Source organism: Syngnathus scovelli, chromosome 12, assembly GCF_024217435.2.
Source record: "Syngnathus scovelli strain Florida chromosome 12, RoL_Ssco_1.2, whole genome shotgun sequence".
Classification (NCBI taxonomy): Eukaryota; Metazoa; Chordata; class Actinopteri; order Syngnathiformes; family Syngnathidae; genus Syngnathus; species Syngnathus scovelli.
Genome location: NC_090858.1, coordinates 8,850,642 through 8,867,417, shown reverse-complemented (window position 1 = coordinate 8,867,417; position 16,776 = coordinate 8,850,642). Strand labels below are relative to the sequence as shown.

At 40.7% G+C, this 16,776-nt stretch overlaps 1 protein-coding gene and 1 long non-coding RNA gene across 5 annotated transcripts in view; one reads left to right on the top strand and one right to left on the bottom strand.

The window, feature by feature from the left end:
- slc35f3b (solute carrier family 35 member F3b) overlaps positions 1-16,776 on the bottom strand; it is a 32,838-nt gene that overhangs the window by 2,078 nt on the left and 13,984 nt on the right. For 2 of the 4 annotated variants that reach the window (XR_007485134.1, XM_049736383.1), the window contains exons 3-7: positions 4,861-5,206; positions 3,088-3,307; positions 1,000-1,125; positions 227-419; positions 58-147 (exon numbers count right to left, since the gene is read on the bottom strand). Coding sequence is in view for 3 of the 4 variants with exons in the window: in XM_049736383.1 (XP_049592340.1) it covers positions 58-147; positions 227-419; positions 1,000-1,125; positions 3,088-3,307; positions 4,861-5,206 (975 nt within the window). In the remaining variant the exon portion in view is untranslated. Of the gene's footprint in view, positions 1-57; positions 148-226; positions 420-999; positions 1,126-3,087; positions 3,308-4,860; positions 5,207-11,734; positions 12,046-16,776 lie in introns of those variants that run through there. The other 2 variants (XM_049736384.1, XM_049736385.2) reach the window with 2 other exon arrangements.
- Positions 88-8,763, top strand: LOC125978764 (uncharacterized). The gene is made up of 5 exons (XR_007485135.2): positions 88-185; positions 3,048-3,217; positions 4,135-4,220; positions 4,905-5,225; positions 8,436-8,763. It is a non-coding gene; the product is annotated as an uncharacterized lncRNA (long non-coding RNA).

Here is a 16,776-nt window from a genome sequence, read left to right as displayed (position 1 = left end):
TAATTCTCACTGTACCCATTAATTGATGACATCTTTAATTTATACTAACACACTTACTGGCATTGACAGGAACACTTAAGACGATGCCAAGGGAGATAGATGTTGGATATGTTATGGCGATGCCGAAGTTGACCAGGATGTTGAAAGCTGTTTGAAGAAGCAGAACGAGAGCAAAAGTGATTATGGTAAAACACGATAATAGATCGCAGAGATTCTTTTTTTTTACCTAAAAGCAGTGCTGCAACCCCACAGAAGTAGCCCCAGGGGATGTCGCCTGCCGATTCAATGTACTCAACTCGGGTAAAATATAGGACGATGGGCACAATGCTGATAAAAACAAAGTTGGCACCTCCCACAATAGTCAGAAAAAGTGCAGCCTCCCCGAATTTGGCACTGCCGAGGACCATCTTGAAGAGAACCTGGCAGGAAGGAGGGGAGTTACTCATGAATGCACAAATTGTGACCTCCTGTGGCGCAGCATACAGGGTGACCTTCATACGCCTGCACTGAGATTGAGTTGCCAACTTTTAGCGATAAATATATAGCTCATTATATTAAGTGTATGTTAAATTTCCTTTACGATATAAGGGGTGATTGATTTTATTCCTCTTAAGTTTTCTGGAGAACAGGTTTCTTTTTTTTAATGGGGGCTAAAACATTTGGACTGGGAAAAAAATGGCAGAAATGTCCATTCAACATATATGAAAAATCTTCAATTTTTTTTTCCATTTTTGTGTGTGTATTAATACAAAGCTTTTTACACACAGAATGAAAGAAAATCTACATCAAACTCCTATTACTATAAAATAGTTCAAGTGTTGTAGTTCAGGTGGTAGCCTTTTTGTCTATAAAAAAAAAAAACTTGCACGCTTCTTATATTGGAAATGAATTGGCCATTCAGTGTATATTGCAGTTTGCAAAAGCGAAAATAATAATGAATGTTTATCACAGAGGTCAATCTTAATTAAGGCCCAATGCGGCCATAAATAAAAATCCTACCTTGTATAGTGCAGACATGGATGCTGAAGTAACAACCAGAGTAATGCCAATGACCGAGTGACTGTGGAAACCATCGGCGTAGGTCATCATGACGATGCCTGCAATGGCCAATATGGCCGCCACTATCTGTAGACAGAGAACGACTATTAACAACATGGTGTTGACAGCGATGTGACTTTTTGACCGCTACTGCAGATGGCCTCCTCCTTTTTGTTGTCCTCTAATTGATGCATGAGCTTCATTTCAAAGTCAGCAGACAAAGCTCCTGCGGTCTTCTAGTAGTTGATTGTTTCGCATTGATTTCCACTGCAAGCCATCACGGCAAAAGCGGGAAGCACACCGTCCTCCAAAAACCTCAAAGTAGTGCACCATTAATCTAAGATCTACTGTGTTATCAAGATAGCAGGCAGGCATGCGTCCAGTTTAGTGGATTACGTGTGTCAGGAAGATAAATGATCAGTGTGCTTATACTGGGCCAAAGCCCTCTTAACATCGCTCTCAGGCGTGGCACCTTTGACAAAACGGTTCTCTCAGCACTGCAGGCCGCCTGTCAGTCAAGACGGAGGGTTGCCGGTAACTGCAAGGTCAACAACCTCATACCTTAATACAGGACTTCATTGTGTTTTTTAGACATGTCAGCACAGCATTCTGGGGGATCAAGGGAAGGATAGGGTCATGACTCCATCTAAGCATATGAATTTATAGTGTATATTAACTGCATGTATAACCCTCTACAATGCAGCAATTTTTATGCCAACTGCTTTCACACAATTGTATCTAACAGGAATAAAAAATAAGGTTCTTATTGCATCAGCATTTGTGTTGGAGCTATAAATGAAAATAAAAAAATAACATAATGAATGAGGGTATACATTAATTTTCAAATATAATGCAGTACGTGCTTAGTTACAAAACTGTAAATAAATTAAAACGTATTGTCTTTCCCGTATTTTTCGCACTATAAAGCGCACCTAAAAACCTCCAATTTTCTCAAAAGGCGACAGTGCGCCTTATAATCTGGTGCGCCTTATATATTGACCAATATTGAGCCACTAAAGCAGGCGTGTCCAAATATATGGATTTATATATAGACAAAGTTTTAAAATGGGCCATTCATTGAAGGTGCGCCTTATAATCCGGTGCGCCTTATGTATGGACAAAGTTTTAGAATGGGCCATTCATTGAAGGTGTGCCTTATAATCCAGTGCACTTTATAGTGCGGAAAATACGGTAATTGTAAATATCAATATGTTGAATTTACCATCCCTCAATATGTCCAAATGACATTGCAATCCACAGTACAATACAAGTGTGCCAATAGAACAAAGCCATCTGCTGTTGCACATAACATCACAGAGGGATGATGTAGCGTCTCTCTGCTCGTGCACATCCCTGCTTGTGCACGCTCATGACAAACTGGTCCAGCATCCCCTGCATTGCTGCAGACATCCAAACTCTGCAATATATACCACCAAAGGTAGACAGAAAGACGTATAGAGAGGCTGTGAATGGGAGCAGGAGTAGGATTATATCTGACTTTCCTTCTTATGGAGTCCTTTCATCACACATAATGGGAGGATGGTGAGATGTTTGAGTGGGTGTGTGACGAGAACAGAAAAAAGGAGGAGCGGGATCCATCCTGCGGCGGGTGGATATATTCCCACAATGTGCTAAATCCTTCCATTGGTCTCTCCATAACACAGAGACATGCATGGTATCATGGTGTGTTGACTCGGATTATTTTGAATCATTTAAGACACTAAATAATAAAGTGACACTAAATACAGATAGGTTGGACAAAATTCTGATTAAAATTGTTAAATGTCCATTTCTGCAGTTAGCAGCATATGCTTTGATAATATGATAGTAAATTAAAAAAAAGTGAATTCAGAGATTTGTTTATAAATATATACTCTCCATAGTAATTGTGAACAACTTGCCAAAACTGAGCTCGTCCAATAGTCCATCATCACAACTTGTGGTCAGGACATTTGCATTGGCTGCATGAACTGCACATGCATTAACTATCCATTCATCTTCTGTTTCAGTTTGTTCAAAAAAAACTCAAGATGTGAACTCTGAACTCACCCTGACGCCCATGAAGCGGTCTCTTAGCACAATCCATGAGAGCAGGAAGACGAAGGCCTTGTTACAACAAAAGAGCGCTGACACGTCTGTTGTGTTGATCTTCCTGAGGGCCTGCAGGTACAAGTAGTTGGTGAGGATCCACAACAGGCCGAAAGGGGCCACCTTGGTGAAGAACACCTTGGGGGTCAGCCCGTCGTCCCCGAAAAAGCGACAACACTCCCTATGCACACACAAGACAGAGTGTCGGAATTAAAGTCAATAAATACAAGAAAGCATTGATTTGAAAAAAAAAAAGTGTACAGTATTAGATATTGGTTGGATTTTGTACACTGTTCAAATTGGCCTACGATAAAAAAATAGCTTATTTTAACAGCAAAAATTCAGCATTTAGCCTCATTAATTTACAAATGAACTAGAAGCTGAAAAAAAATAAAGATCATCTTAATAATCTTGAATAATTTTTGTATTTTGAAATATTATTAAATCAAATATTTGTGTATAACTAAATAGAATAACCTCGGTTATTTCCACTTCATTAGAGAAAATGAAGCTGATCTTTCCGCTACTCAGTGTTATAGTTAGCGTTCAATCTGCCGCAGCCCAGCGGAGGTAGATAATTGGTGAGCTGCGGAAAATGCTGACTATCATTCCTGACTGAGCGGGGAGGCCTTTGAGGTTTCCTGGCTCTGATTGTTGAACAACACATTTGGGTAAAGCTCCTGCAAAGCTGAGGTGCAGTCCAGCCAATAAAACCATTGTGTCCTTGAAGAAAGGGCACATGATGTTGTAAAAACTTCTCTTTGAGTTTATCTAATGTGCGTGAGTGCTCATGTCTACTTTATCTGACAGTAGGAGGTAGGAAGGAAGGAGTGAAGGTGTGAAGTGAAACATCCTTTCATAACAGGAGTTAGATAAGAGAATTAGTTTCCTGTGTGTCTTAACAGAAATATCACTGCAATCGATTGCATCTTCTGCCATGTTTTTTTTCCTTCCTCACACATTTTAACAACATGCATGTGAGGTTAATTGACTGTAAATTCTTCATAGGTGTGAATGTGCAGTTGGCTGGCAACCAGTCCAGGGTGTACTCCGCCTTGGCAACCCAAAGATATTTGAGAAAAATGGATTGATGGGTATGTTTTCATTTCGGTTTCATTTGTCATTTATATTGTCATATCTAAATTATCCTGTTTACGGACCCAGGAAATAGTTGAATAACTAATCTCACACTCTGTTCTTCACCTCTCTTTCACAATTCTTCTCACTCTGAACATTTAATCCCACGTTCTTGAACTACTGTACCTTTGCAACCTTTTTTTCTTGTAACCTTTCCATTCCACTGGCCTCCCTTTGATTCACACATGTACGACTAACCTTCATTTCTTATCTCCCCAGAGCAAAAAGAACAATAAATGCTATCATCTATATGCCAGTGCAGTGGTCTGTAAAACAAAAAAGAAACGCTACATGAATGCCCAACAACTGCGGGGCAGGAGAGGGACTGAGCAGATGCTTTGTGAGGAAGGGCACTGAGGGTCAAATACTTTAGTTGTGCTGCCTCAGCAATGGTTCTATCAGCTCCAAAGATTCTAATGGCTTGCACTAAGTCCAACATTTAATTACAGACAAGCAGTTCACCAATGAGGCAACAAACTAAAAAGAATTTTGTTGGAGGACAAGATCAAAACAGGTACATCATTTGAATTAATTTCAAAATATAGTAGCTTCTGGGGGTTTTTTTGTTTTTTTTTGGTATTTGTTTTGTTCTGTCACCTTAATCTCTGTCTGGCCGTTTGCCTTTCCGGACTCTTGCACAGGTGCCCGACGTAGTAGAGCGGGAAGAAGAGGCAGTTCCAGGTGGTGGCAAACCAAGTGAGGGTGAAGGGGGCATCAAAGTGCTTGAAGGTCAGCTTGGCCAGCTGGGTAGAACCTGCCCACGAGGAGCAGACGCACATCACCATGGCGACTCCCCACAAGGCTTTCCGCACCTGCACCGCCGTGATCCGGATGCAGCAGTGCAGCTTCCGCCTGCTGGAGCTCGATTCCGGACCCGCCACGCCCGCCGACGACTGCACATCTGGGCCGCTGTGTACCACATGCTCCCTTGGCCGCTCTTCCCCTGAAAGTTTCATTGACAGGTACTCAAGTTAACACTACATCTGCTTTGTGGAATCCTCTTTCCAAAACTGTAAACCGTATTTCTTTCGCTGGTCATGTGATTTCCACACACACAATAGCAATTATGTGTTAATCTAAAGCAAAGTGTCATGCATATAATATTGATACATTTCCATTTACACAAGCTATATATCACACAAAAGGTGCAAAGCGGTAAAGATGATTTGGGGCTCATATTTTGGCAATTAAAGAAGTCAGCGGCATCCACCTCTTTTACGGAAGTGTGTGACTACAGTTCAACATGTCCTGCCCTATACTGTATAAAAATAGCTGCAGTCACACTTTAATTGGCCTTGGAAATCAATCAGACGTCGGAGTTCAAATGGAACTGATCCAAGATGACAGGCTGTAGCCAAACAGAGGGCAGGAGAGGGCAACTTTGATATACTTAGTACAATACCACTGTGATGTGTATGATTGTTTGTTACTTAGCAACACTTTTTTTATTATGATAACCTCCATAACGTTCATTGAAATGTTTAAAGTTCATGCAAATTGTTACTTTGTGTCTGTCTTTTAGCACTTGGATTACCTTGGAACTCTACACTTAAGTTAAAAGTTCAGTGTCGTGTTCAATTAACTGTCAGGGGGGTATTGTTGTTCTATAATAACCACTCTTGAGATTTCAAAGGTCATCAGAACCAAGTTGGTTGAGGAGAAATGAAGAGCTCACGATCCAAAGCATATCACATCATGATTAAAACATGATGGAGAAAGTGTTATAGCTACAAACAGCAGTCCATTTTAATACATTTTAAAGAACGTATACATCAAGCAGGAAGAGGTTAACTGTGAAATCACATCATTTTCTGAGATGATTGTACTGCATATAACCAAGACGCCATTCCTTTTCTCTGTTAGTGTACCAAGACCGCATGCACCAATCTCTTCTGCAACAGTTAGATCTTGCTTTGGAAAAACAGAGCCGTAAAAAGCAACTTTGTAGATAATAAATAATAAACCACAAACTCTCCTGCAGCTCCTCTGCTGCAAGTTAAAAATGAAGGCTTCCCCTAGTGGGGTTTTGGAAGGTAATGATGTGTCTTGTGCACACTAATCTGCACTCAACACGGCTGACTGGAATACAAAGCATACATTAAAAAAGCCTCAGTGAGATACTTATGGGGAAAAATTGAAAAAATACAAGATGCAATTAACCACGTAAGTGCTTGTAAACAGTAGGGAGGAAAGCAACACAAACACTGTAAATCAAATCTGCCTTGTTTCATCTGTGCTGTCTAACTTTATTGTGTACATGTGAAGATGTGTGTTATCATCTCGAGTGAGAGATATGTAGCAAATAAGAGACATCACTGAATTTCCTATCGCCTTCCATGCAAATGCTCCAGGCTTCCCCGGCCTCGCCCCACTGAATGAAGAGCGGCCCTCTGTTTATCCGTGATGAAAAAAAAAAAACCCACGTGATGCAATGGAATGAAATTCTATTGTACTTTTTGGGTGGCAGACAATGCTGAACAATAATCCCCTGGACTGCGTTTGGCAGCAATGAAAGCTGATTCCAGGAGAATTAAGTTTCTCTATTCTAAGCTTCGAGAGTGCTTTGTCTCACTCTGAAGGTCACGTCTTGTTTATGTCGGCTGCTTTTCATCCTTCCCGGGCTTCCATAGCGCATCTCATGAACCTGCCCGCTGCAGTTTAATCCTTCCAATCCAGCGGAGGCACAAAGCATGCGTTCCTCATGCTTATTTTATTATCGTAACTTGGTTTGTAGAATTCAACAGCAGTAATTAATAGCCGAGACGTCAGTGTATACTCATGTGTCAGCCCACTGATGCAATGACTCAATTATTTAAGGAGGACACACTGCTTTTACACTTTGCTTGACAGTGACTAATGTTGCCGTAACAACCTCCAGTAGCATGAGTGAACCATTAGTGCGTGTGTGCGTGTGCGTAGACGAGAGTGAGCCAATGACATTAGGCGCTGTTACCTTCATGACAGACTGTTGACTCTTTTAGCAGCGCATTGATGAAGTCAAAGCACTTCACCTTGTCACATTTGTATCAAAGGCTGTGCTCAAGGTCAATTGAAATACTGCAAAGGTGGGAAATGGCTCCTTTTTGTCAAAAATGGTAGCAAAAGTATGAATGCATTACAATAAATTTCTTCAAGGTTTTGTTAAATATGAAATACTTCAATATGATGTCCTCATTGAAATCGTGATACTTTTGATGATCATCGTCCTGCATCTAAACAAGAACACTATTCTATTTCAATCTGTCAATCTGTCATCTAACACTAGTCACCTCTCTTTCATTTCTCAGCTGATCTACTGATCGACCTGTTAAGGATCAATGTCTCACAGCCACATTGATAGAACCCAGTTCATTTTTAATTATTGTCAACACTAATTGAGCTGCGTGTAAAGGTCACTGAAATGATGTCACTCTTCTTTAAAAGGTCCCAGTTCTCTGATCTTGATGGTTGTACTTTATTTGAGCAAAATTACTTTTTATTTTGAATTTATTTGGCACAACCTTCTACCTTTTGTCTGTGTATCAGTCACAATTATTCTCATCTGATCTCATCAGATAGAAATAAATAAATAAATAAATAAATAAATAAATAAATAAATAAATAAATAAATAAATAAATAAATAAATAAATAATTACCTTTTTTTTTTTTAAAGGACATAAACTGAGACTATAATTTGTACAGTGTTGGTACAGTCTGACCATCGAACGTAATATCAGTGAGAGTTTTCCCCATTTGACCTTTGTAGCATAGCAGACACGTTTGTGTTTATTGTGCCCTCTAAAGTGAAACACAAGTTGTTAACAGGCCTCTGGGAAGAAGCAGGAAACACGAGGAGAGTGTTTGGCATTTTTTTAGACAAGTCCTGAATCCACTTTGACAGCTTCACGGCTTCACACTGTCACCCTGACAACTTGGATGCATGAAGGCTAAGTAACATTCAAAGGTTATGCTGAGAGACAGAGGAACATATGTGGCTCTTGAATTGAAATCTAGTATTAACTACGGATTGTCTGCATCTCATATTACAGGAGTAAAAATATTTCAGTAAATAGCCCGCTAGTCTGATAAGCATGTGCTCTAATGTAGATTTATCTGCATTAATGAGCCTATTTCACCCCCACCCTTTTTTTTTCTCTATTTCACTTCACGCTCCCCTGCTTCTAATTCCCAGGCGTCTCTCTTGCCCACCCTGCAGTGTCTGCAGTGCAGATCTCTCCTGCCGATAGCTGCAAGTCCAACAACGCTGCCAGCAGAGCCCTTCCACTTAGAAGTCCCACCGACATCTGTCTCCATCTTTATTCTAGCTTTGTTCCCTCCCAGGAAAAAAGGGGAATATGACTGCAAGGGCGATAATAGAAGTTTCAGCAGAGTTTTATGTCAGACTATGAGGACTGTTTTTTTACAAGAAGGCCCACATCACAGGAAGACTGAGATTTATATATTGGTGGATTCCATGCCCAGAACGTCTGGATGCATCCAAAAAAAAAAAAAAAAAAACATGCACAAATGAGAGAGTTGATCGATGCAGACATTTGGCAATGGAATAATAAAACTGACATTCAGCCTCAAATTAAACCAAACAAAAATAACAGTATTGGAGCAATCTAATTGTCCAATACAGTGCTTGCTTATTCTAACAGCCATCGATTCCTCTCTTTATAAAAAAAAAAAAACCCTCTTCCCTTCTGTAACTTCTGTAACCATCCATGTGATGTTCAAATAAAAGGAATAATGTCAGTGAGAAAAGCAGGTGACTCACTCGAAACCAATTTTTCACCAACAAGTCGATATTATGCAACATGAGTTTTGACCTACAGTCCAGGCATCATTTAATGGATAGCTTGTGGTTTAGACAAATGGAGCCCTGTGGGAAAGCTTGATGTGGGGAATTAAGACTGCTCTCCTGAGGGACACGTAATCTCTGTTCAGTTATGAAGCATAAAATGGCTTTTCATGACACTGCAGAGCCTTGAGTGAACTTCTACTGGAATAGGAACCCGAATGCCTCAATTCCCCAAAGACACAAGCTAAGCTGTGCCTAGTTGTATTTGTCACAGGACAACGTCAGAATCCAGAAAATACAGTGGAATTAAACGTGACAACGATTCAGACTGAAGTCTGAACAGTCACAGTATTTTAGACAGTATTAACCAATAGGAATTGAACCCTAAGTAACAAACCATAGAAGGAACAGAAGTATATTGGACAATACCAATTATACTAATACTAATTATTATTATTACTAGTATGATAATAATCATAATAATAATCATAATAATTTCAGTACTGGGTCACTCCTGGCATACAATTTGGGCTCACTAAGCACAACCTGTATTGTATTAATTGTATGTGTGTTTGCATATATTCAAATGATACCCAGTTACAACAATTGGAATAGAACTATTGTTGCAGTATCAAAACAAAGTTTCTAAAGTCATTGTTGCATAAGAAGTGGAATCTCTTGCCCCCCGTGTGATTCGCTCTTCAAATCGGCTGCCAACCGCTCGTGCTAAGTCGTATGCAGCCTCCACTTCCTCACTAGCACAATTTACAATGATCCATCAAGCACACATTCAAAGTTCTTTCACTGTTGACCAAATTTGGACGACTCCTGCTGTTAATGATCTTACTGTCTCCGTCAGCCCCCAGAAATTATACCTGCAGTTTTATTTTAATGAAGCAGCGTTAATCAAAAAGAACAAGCCTTTTTAAACACCTTACGTTCATAAATAGTTTGTAAAAATGACATACTCAAGCAGTCACTGACTGATAGCATTCAACACATGGGAGGTTCCGGCCCAATGGTAGCCAGAATTACCATGCCAAGGTTATGCAAGGCTGGGTAGTGAGAAAACCATTACATGAAAACCAAATGCAGAACAATCAAAGTTTATTCAATACTGACTGAACACCACTGCTCATATTCTAACAGCTGGTTGATGCATTATTGATTCCATTTTTATTCAGATATATTTTCACATAACTGCAGACGGTGCAAGAACAGGAACCCAGACAAGTCAGTAAGCTTCTATACAGGGCATCAAGCCAAAGCAGAGCCTGTAAGATCTAGAACAGGGATGGGCAACTGGCAGTCCATGGGCCACAATCTAAGTAACCCTCTTAATTAATTAAAAAAACAACTCAATATTAAGACTTTAAGTGGGTTGATTTTTGTGTATTAAAAAAAAGAACATAATTTGTACATTTTTCTTAAAAAAGAACATCATGCACACCCAAACAGTGTCACAAGTTCAGCCTCTAATTTACCTCCAATGAACACACAGGCAGCCATAAGCGCTTACCTAACAGCAACCATAAATACACAAAAATCATTGCCTTCATTTTTTATAATTCTTCTTGGAGATGCAAATGAGCTTGAGATTATTTTAGATCCACTCGCTTGAAATGTTCTGTGAAATCAGCCGCCTATTCTACTGTGAGTGCATCTTCAATGCAGCACTCTCGCTAATGTTACAACACTGGGATATTCCCTCTGTGCTCAAGCCGACAAATACACTGCACACATCACACCTTTTTACAGCAGTTAAACCTGTGGTAGGATGCTAGGTAGGCAAGCCAACATAACTGAACCTTGGGGACATGTTAGATGTTACTTGATGTTACGTGACGCCGTACAACAACAACACGCCACACGAGAGACGTGTTGTTGTCCTTACTAATATAAATGTTCCAACTGTGCTCCTGCAGGTACAAGAAAGCTGACAGGGAGCGGGTGAACTTGATCAGCTATAAACAAATCTGAGGGGTGCATAACATTTGTTGTTGTCCTGGCTACAGTGGCAGGATGGGGGCTGCAGACTGAAGAGGGAATCCCTGCTGCAATAACAATCACACATATGGAGCAGCAGAGGCTCATGTGGCTAATAGCAACAATGTGTACAATGCAGTCCGATCCTGCAGCTTGAGGTGTCACTGTTGACTTTCTTATTATAACTGAGGACTACCAAGGTGCCCTTGAGCAAAGCCCTGAACCCACCAAACACCTTGCTGCATGCTAAGGGCCCATATGTCTAAGTATTTGAATTGGTTTCTGTGTTGATGAAATATATTGAATGGCTTCTTATGGTAATTTAGGGCATTATTGTAATTGCTGCAATTGATAATCAGTAGTGTAATTTGCAGTGGTTTAAAACTGCTTATGTTTCTGTTAACTTTACTAAAAAAAATAATAATAAAGTAATGCATTGTAAGGAATTTAAAAAAATATTTTTTGAATTAGTATCTGATGTCATTATTTGATACAGCAATAGTGCCGAATTTTTTGGCCGATCAATTTTATCTTATTGCAGTAATATTTTAGGTATTTAATTGGAATTGTAAAAGTTTTTGTTTCCAAAAATTAACCCATCAAATGAAGTAGCATACAACATGATGCACGTCGTTCCATGCAAACGTGCAGCGCAAACGTGATTTCGCTCCAAATCGTCATGCACCCTTCCTAGTGCTTACCTTCCACTTTGGTGAGGGTGAGCACCGGACTGTTGCAGGCGGACAGCGGGGCGACCCTGGCCGAGTGTTTCTTCATGATGCCGAGCTCGGGTGGGATGAGCTCCGAAACCGCTTCGACTACATCCCTGAAGCGGATTTAGCCCCGGACTCGGACCTCTTGACGGGACACTTCACATTCCAGAACCCGCTATCCTTGCGTCTTCCATCTATCTAACTTCACCCCCTCACTTGCTGTAGTGATCACTCCTTCCTCCTCCGTGTATAGTCCCCACCACCCGTTCCCTCCTCATCCGAGCCCTCCCTCCCCTAAATGAGTGCGGTGGCCCCGTGCAGGTCTCTCCTCACGTACACAGCTGTACTATTTGCTGCAATTCGCCCGCGTCAGTGCCGCTACCCTCCCATTCACCTGTGCATGGTGAAACCCCCCCTCCCATCCACCCATGGGATGAATGTCTGCACTTGAAATTTCCATGATTCATTTTTTTTTTTTTTTTGGTACATTTGTGCACAGAGTTCAAACGTACTGTATCAAACCAAATGAATCACACATGGTCAAGCTCAGTAAAATTCACATTGTGGGACCGACCGGAAAGGTTTCCCCACATGACCCCGTTCTTGCACAAGAACAGTTGAGTTTTTGAATTTTTTCTGCATTACATTGCATACAATTTCGTACACTTGACATACCGCTTCAGCTAGTAAATTTGCCTCATAATCGGAGTGGTTTTGGTTTCTAAATGGATGGATGGTTTTAGATATTAGAATGTGCAGGGACTATTTGAAGTGTGTGTCGTGAGCTTTATGAAGACTCGTGAGTCATGAATGAAAGATGTTGCATCGCTACAAGAATGATCTCATCTTCCAATGGCCAAGTACACCGCAAAGTACAATGTGTGCTCATGGGCGGAGTTTTCTTTTTTAATTTCCATTAGAAATGGGTGTTTGCACCGTTGTGGGAGTGAACAAATTCCCAGCCAATCACAGTGACTCCTCTCATTTCAGTCTACAGTCTACATGGCAGAAGCATAAAATTCGCTAGGTAGGAAATCGCAAAGTATGCTTTAAGGAAGTTTGATGAATGAATCGATTAAAAGGTATGTCCCAATACTTCAGCGCCGAAAGTGTTTGTGTGCGTTTCTGAAGTGACTCTGCACTGGTGTGTGAAAGCCGCTGAGTGAGAGCACGCCTGAAGGAAGCTCCACTGAATAATTCACTGTGTAGACTCGCCACACTCCAGCACCAATCCCCTAACCCTGTCTAACTAGGACAGGGAGCTCAAAAAAGACTCTCTGTCCAGACCAACGTTGATGTCCCTCACCAGCCATTGTATCCCACATTTCCACCTCCTTCATGGCTTAGCAGAGGGCACGTGCAAACCTGAATGCACAGTGAACTAGCACATTCAGGACGTTTGGTGCTTTTCGTCTCAGTTGAAATCCTATTGCTGTGTGGTCACAGTGAGACGTCCCACGAGTGTGCACGACTTCCATCGGGGGGAAAAGGGGACCATCTGTGTTTCGGAGAGACTGCTGTCAGCTTCTTCCATTAGCGAAAGAGTGAGGTGCAAGAAAGGGATGGATGAGATTGTTAAAGGATCCCAGACAGTGACTCATAGACTTTTATGTGTGAGCACGGAGGAGGATCAAACTGTTCCGGAATGCCTCATGACAACACATTCTCTCATACACACACACACACACACACACACACACACACACACACACACACACACACACACACACACACACACACACACACACACACACACACACACACACACACAAGGTGTCTGAATAGAGGTGAGTGTGTAGTCAGGGAAGGGCAAAAATATTTTTGGGGAAGAGCCTTCAATCTTCAATACGTTTGTATTTGTACTAATCAAACATAGCTAATTAAACAAAAACATACTTATGATTTTCATGAAATCCTGCAAATGTACAAGAAAATGTGCATGATTAAAGCGAATGATTGCAAACAACCTACTGCTACTGAGCGACATTGTGCTCTATGAATAACAAACACACAAAACATGCCTGGTGAAGGTGACCATCTTGTAACAAATTCAAATAGAATGATGGAAAGAGTTTGTGTGTGTATGCATGCATTGAAAATATGCTATTATGTTGTGTTTGGACAATCATGTTTATTCTAATGATAGCGCAAACAAAGCGCGTTGCTTTGACCTCCAATCTTGTGGTACCGCTTCATCTCGTTTTCAAATTTGATGGGAAGCCCACTGTAATAAATGGCAATGTTTTCATTTCCTTGCTTTCTTAGCCCAAGGCTCCAAAGCTAAATTTCATATCAATATGATGGAAAACACGTACTTCATCACTTGTGACTTGCAGCAAGTCATTTATTCAAACTATTGGGGTACTTGAATGCCACACATTTATCTGTAATCCCTTTGCCTGACTCTAGTGATGAGACTGAATCTTTAGAATCACTTCACTTAAAAGATTCGTTCAAACGAATCGTTCAACGAATCGTCCCCCCCACACACACTGATCCGTTTTTTTTGTTTTTGTTTTTTTTAATACTTCAATAACACACACAACTAAGCAATACACCATACAAAAAAACAATCAAGTAAACACGGTAATGTCGACAACGGCAACGCACACATTTTTCTCTGTATTACAACATCCCATGGGAACAACATATACGTCAAACAATACAACTACACCCCCCCACACACATTTTTTAAATATATAATAATAATAATAATTGGCTCGGTTATTCACGCATTTCTTTCTATAATACAACACCTACACTCGTGTTGGCTCGTGAGTGAACGATTCGTTCAAAAGAACGAATACTTTCAGTGAACGAGAGTGACCAAATCATTTCCTAAAGCGATTCGTTCTTTTTTTAGTTCATATGACTTCAACCAGTAGGTGTCAGTAATGCCCATTGAAGCTGGTGCCACTTCACCGTAAAACAAAACAAAGAAGAAAATGACGTAACTTCCCGTTCACGAACGAGTCGTGAATTGCATTTCCCATTCACCAACGAACGAATCTGTGAGTGAACGAATCAGTGAGTGAGAGATTCGCATTTCCAGTTCATCGCGAGAACGGATCAGTGAGGGAACAAATCGTGACTTTCCCGTTCGCGAACGAGTTCATGGGTGAACTGCCTTCCTTCCCGTGCATCAACGGATCAGTCAGTGAAGGTGTTGCGTCGCCCTCCTGGCGTGAACTATGTAAGCCAGAATGTCGATTTACGATTTGCCGAGGAAAGAAAGAACCACTCACTGAAACAGCACTTCCTTTATGCGCGTTTTCTCCAAGATAACGGCTAACTTTATTGCACGAAGGGATGCGCCGTTATGCAACAACGGGGAGATTATGCTTCTCTTTGGGTAATCTTGATTTTATAACACTTAACGTGTATGCATATATACGCCTAAATATTGTTATCCAATATATCTACTGCAATTTCACATTGGATTGCTGGTTTGAAATTTACTTTTAATAATATTATTATTTTTAATAAAAATTCATGTTAAAATGTGTCTGGTGTTTTATTCCTTGTTTTTATATTCGCCAATTAAAACATAAAAATCAAACATTTGGTTTTCTGTTTTATATGACAATATGTGTAGGTACACCTCATGGACACTTCAATAGGTACACTACACGAGGTAAAAAAAAAAGAATAAATAAATAAAGAGTTAATTGCACAACAAAAGCACATTCAAGTCTACTCCCACACCTGGGAATGAACCAAGTCCTTACCGAAAAAGAGCCCCTGTCATTAACCAGTCGGCTATTTAGACCTGGTAACCCATGGTCGTCGGCACTGATTTGTACTAGTGATGTGCATTCCAGTTCATTTAAGTGAACTGAATCTTTAGAATCGGTTCACTCAAAATATTTGTTCAAAAGAATCATTCACTGAATCCTTCGCTACACTTTATTTATTAATTGATTTTTTTTTTTTTTTACCTATTGTAGTGTCCATGAGGTGTACCTAATCACAGGCCACTTCAATAGGGAAAAAGCTTAAGTGAACGTGAAAAGTGCCACACCCGCCCTCACCCCCACTTTCTGATTGGCTGTTTGATCTGTGATGTCACTTGGACACTCCATTAGGTACACCGCCATTTTAAAGTGTACCTAATAACAGGCCACTTTATTAGGGAAATATCATGGTCAAAGGTCACAGGTGTCAAGCTCTAGTCCTCGGGGCCGCATTCCAACATGTTTTCCAAGATTCCCTCGTTAAGTGCACCTGCGTGAAAAGATTTTGGTCATTTTCACGTTCTGCAGGAGCTAAAACTTTTCACGCAGGTGCACTTAACGAGGGAATCACATGGACACTCCATTAGGTACACCGCCATTTTCAAGTGTACCTAATAACAGGCCACTTTATTAGGGAAATATGGTCAAAGGTCACAGGTGTCAAGCTCTAGTCCTCGGGGCCGCGTTCCAATATGTTTTCCAAGTTACCCTCGTTAAACACACCTGCGTGAAAAGATTTTGGTCATTTTCACGTTCTGCAGGAGCTAAAACTTTTCACGCAGGTGCACTTAACGAAGGAATCACACGGACACTCCATTAGGTACACCGCCATTTTCAAGTGTACCTAATAACAGGCCACTTTATTAGGGAAATATCATGGTCAAAGGTCACAGGTGTCAAGCGCTGGTCCTCGGGGCCGCGTTCCAATATGTTTTCCAAGTTGCCCTCGTTAAACACACCTGCGTGAAAAGATTTTGGTCATTTTCACGTCCTGCAAGAGCTAAAACTTTTCACGCAGGTGCACTTAATGAGGGACTCACACAGACACTCCATTAGGTACACTGCCATTTTTAAGTGTACCTAATAACAGGTCACTTTATTAGGGAAATATCATGGTCAAAGGTCACAGGTGTCAAGCTCTAGCCCTCGGGGCCGCGTTCCAATATGTTTCCAAAATGTCCATTGGTTTGCTCCGCCAACTTGGGGGTGGGGCCACTTTATGTATTTACAAATAAATACTTCCAATTGTTTGCATACACATACGAAGTAAGGTTCCAATTCTAAAAGCACATTTAA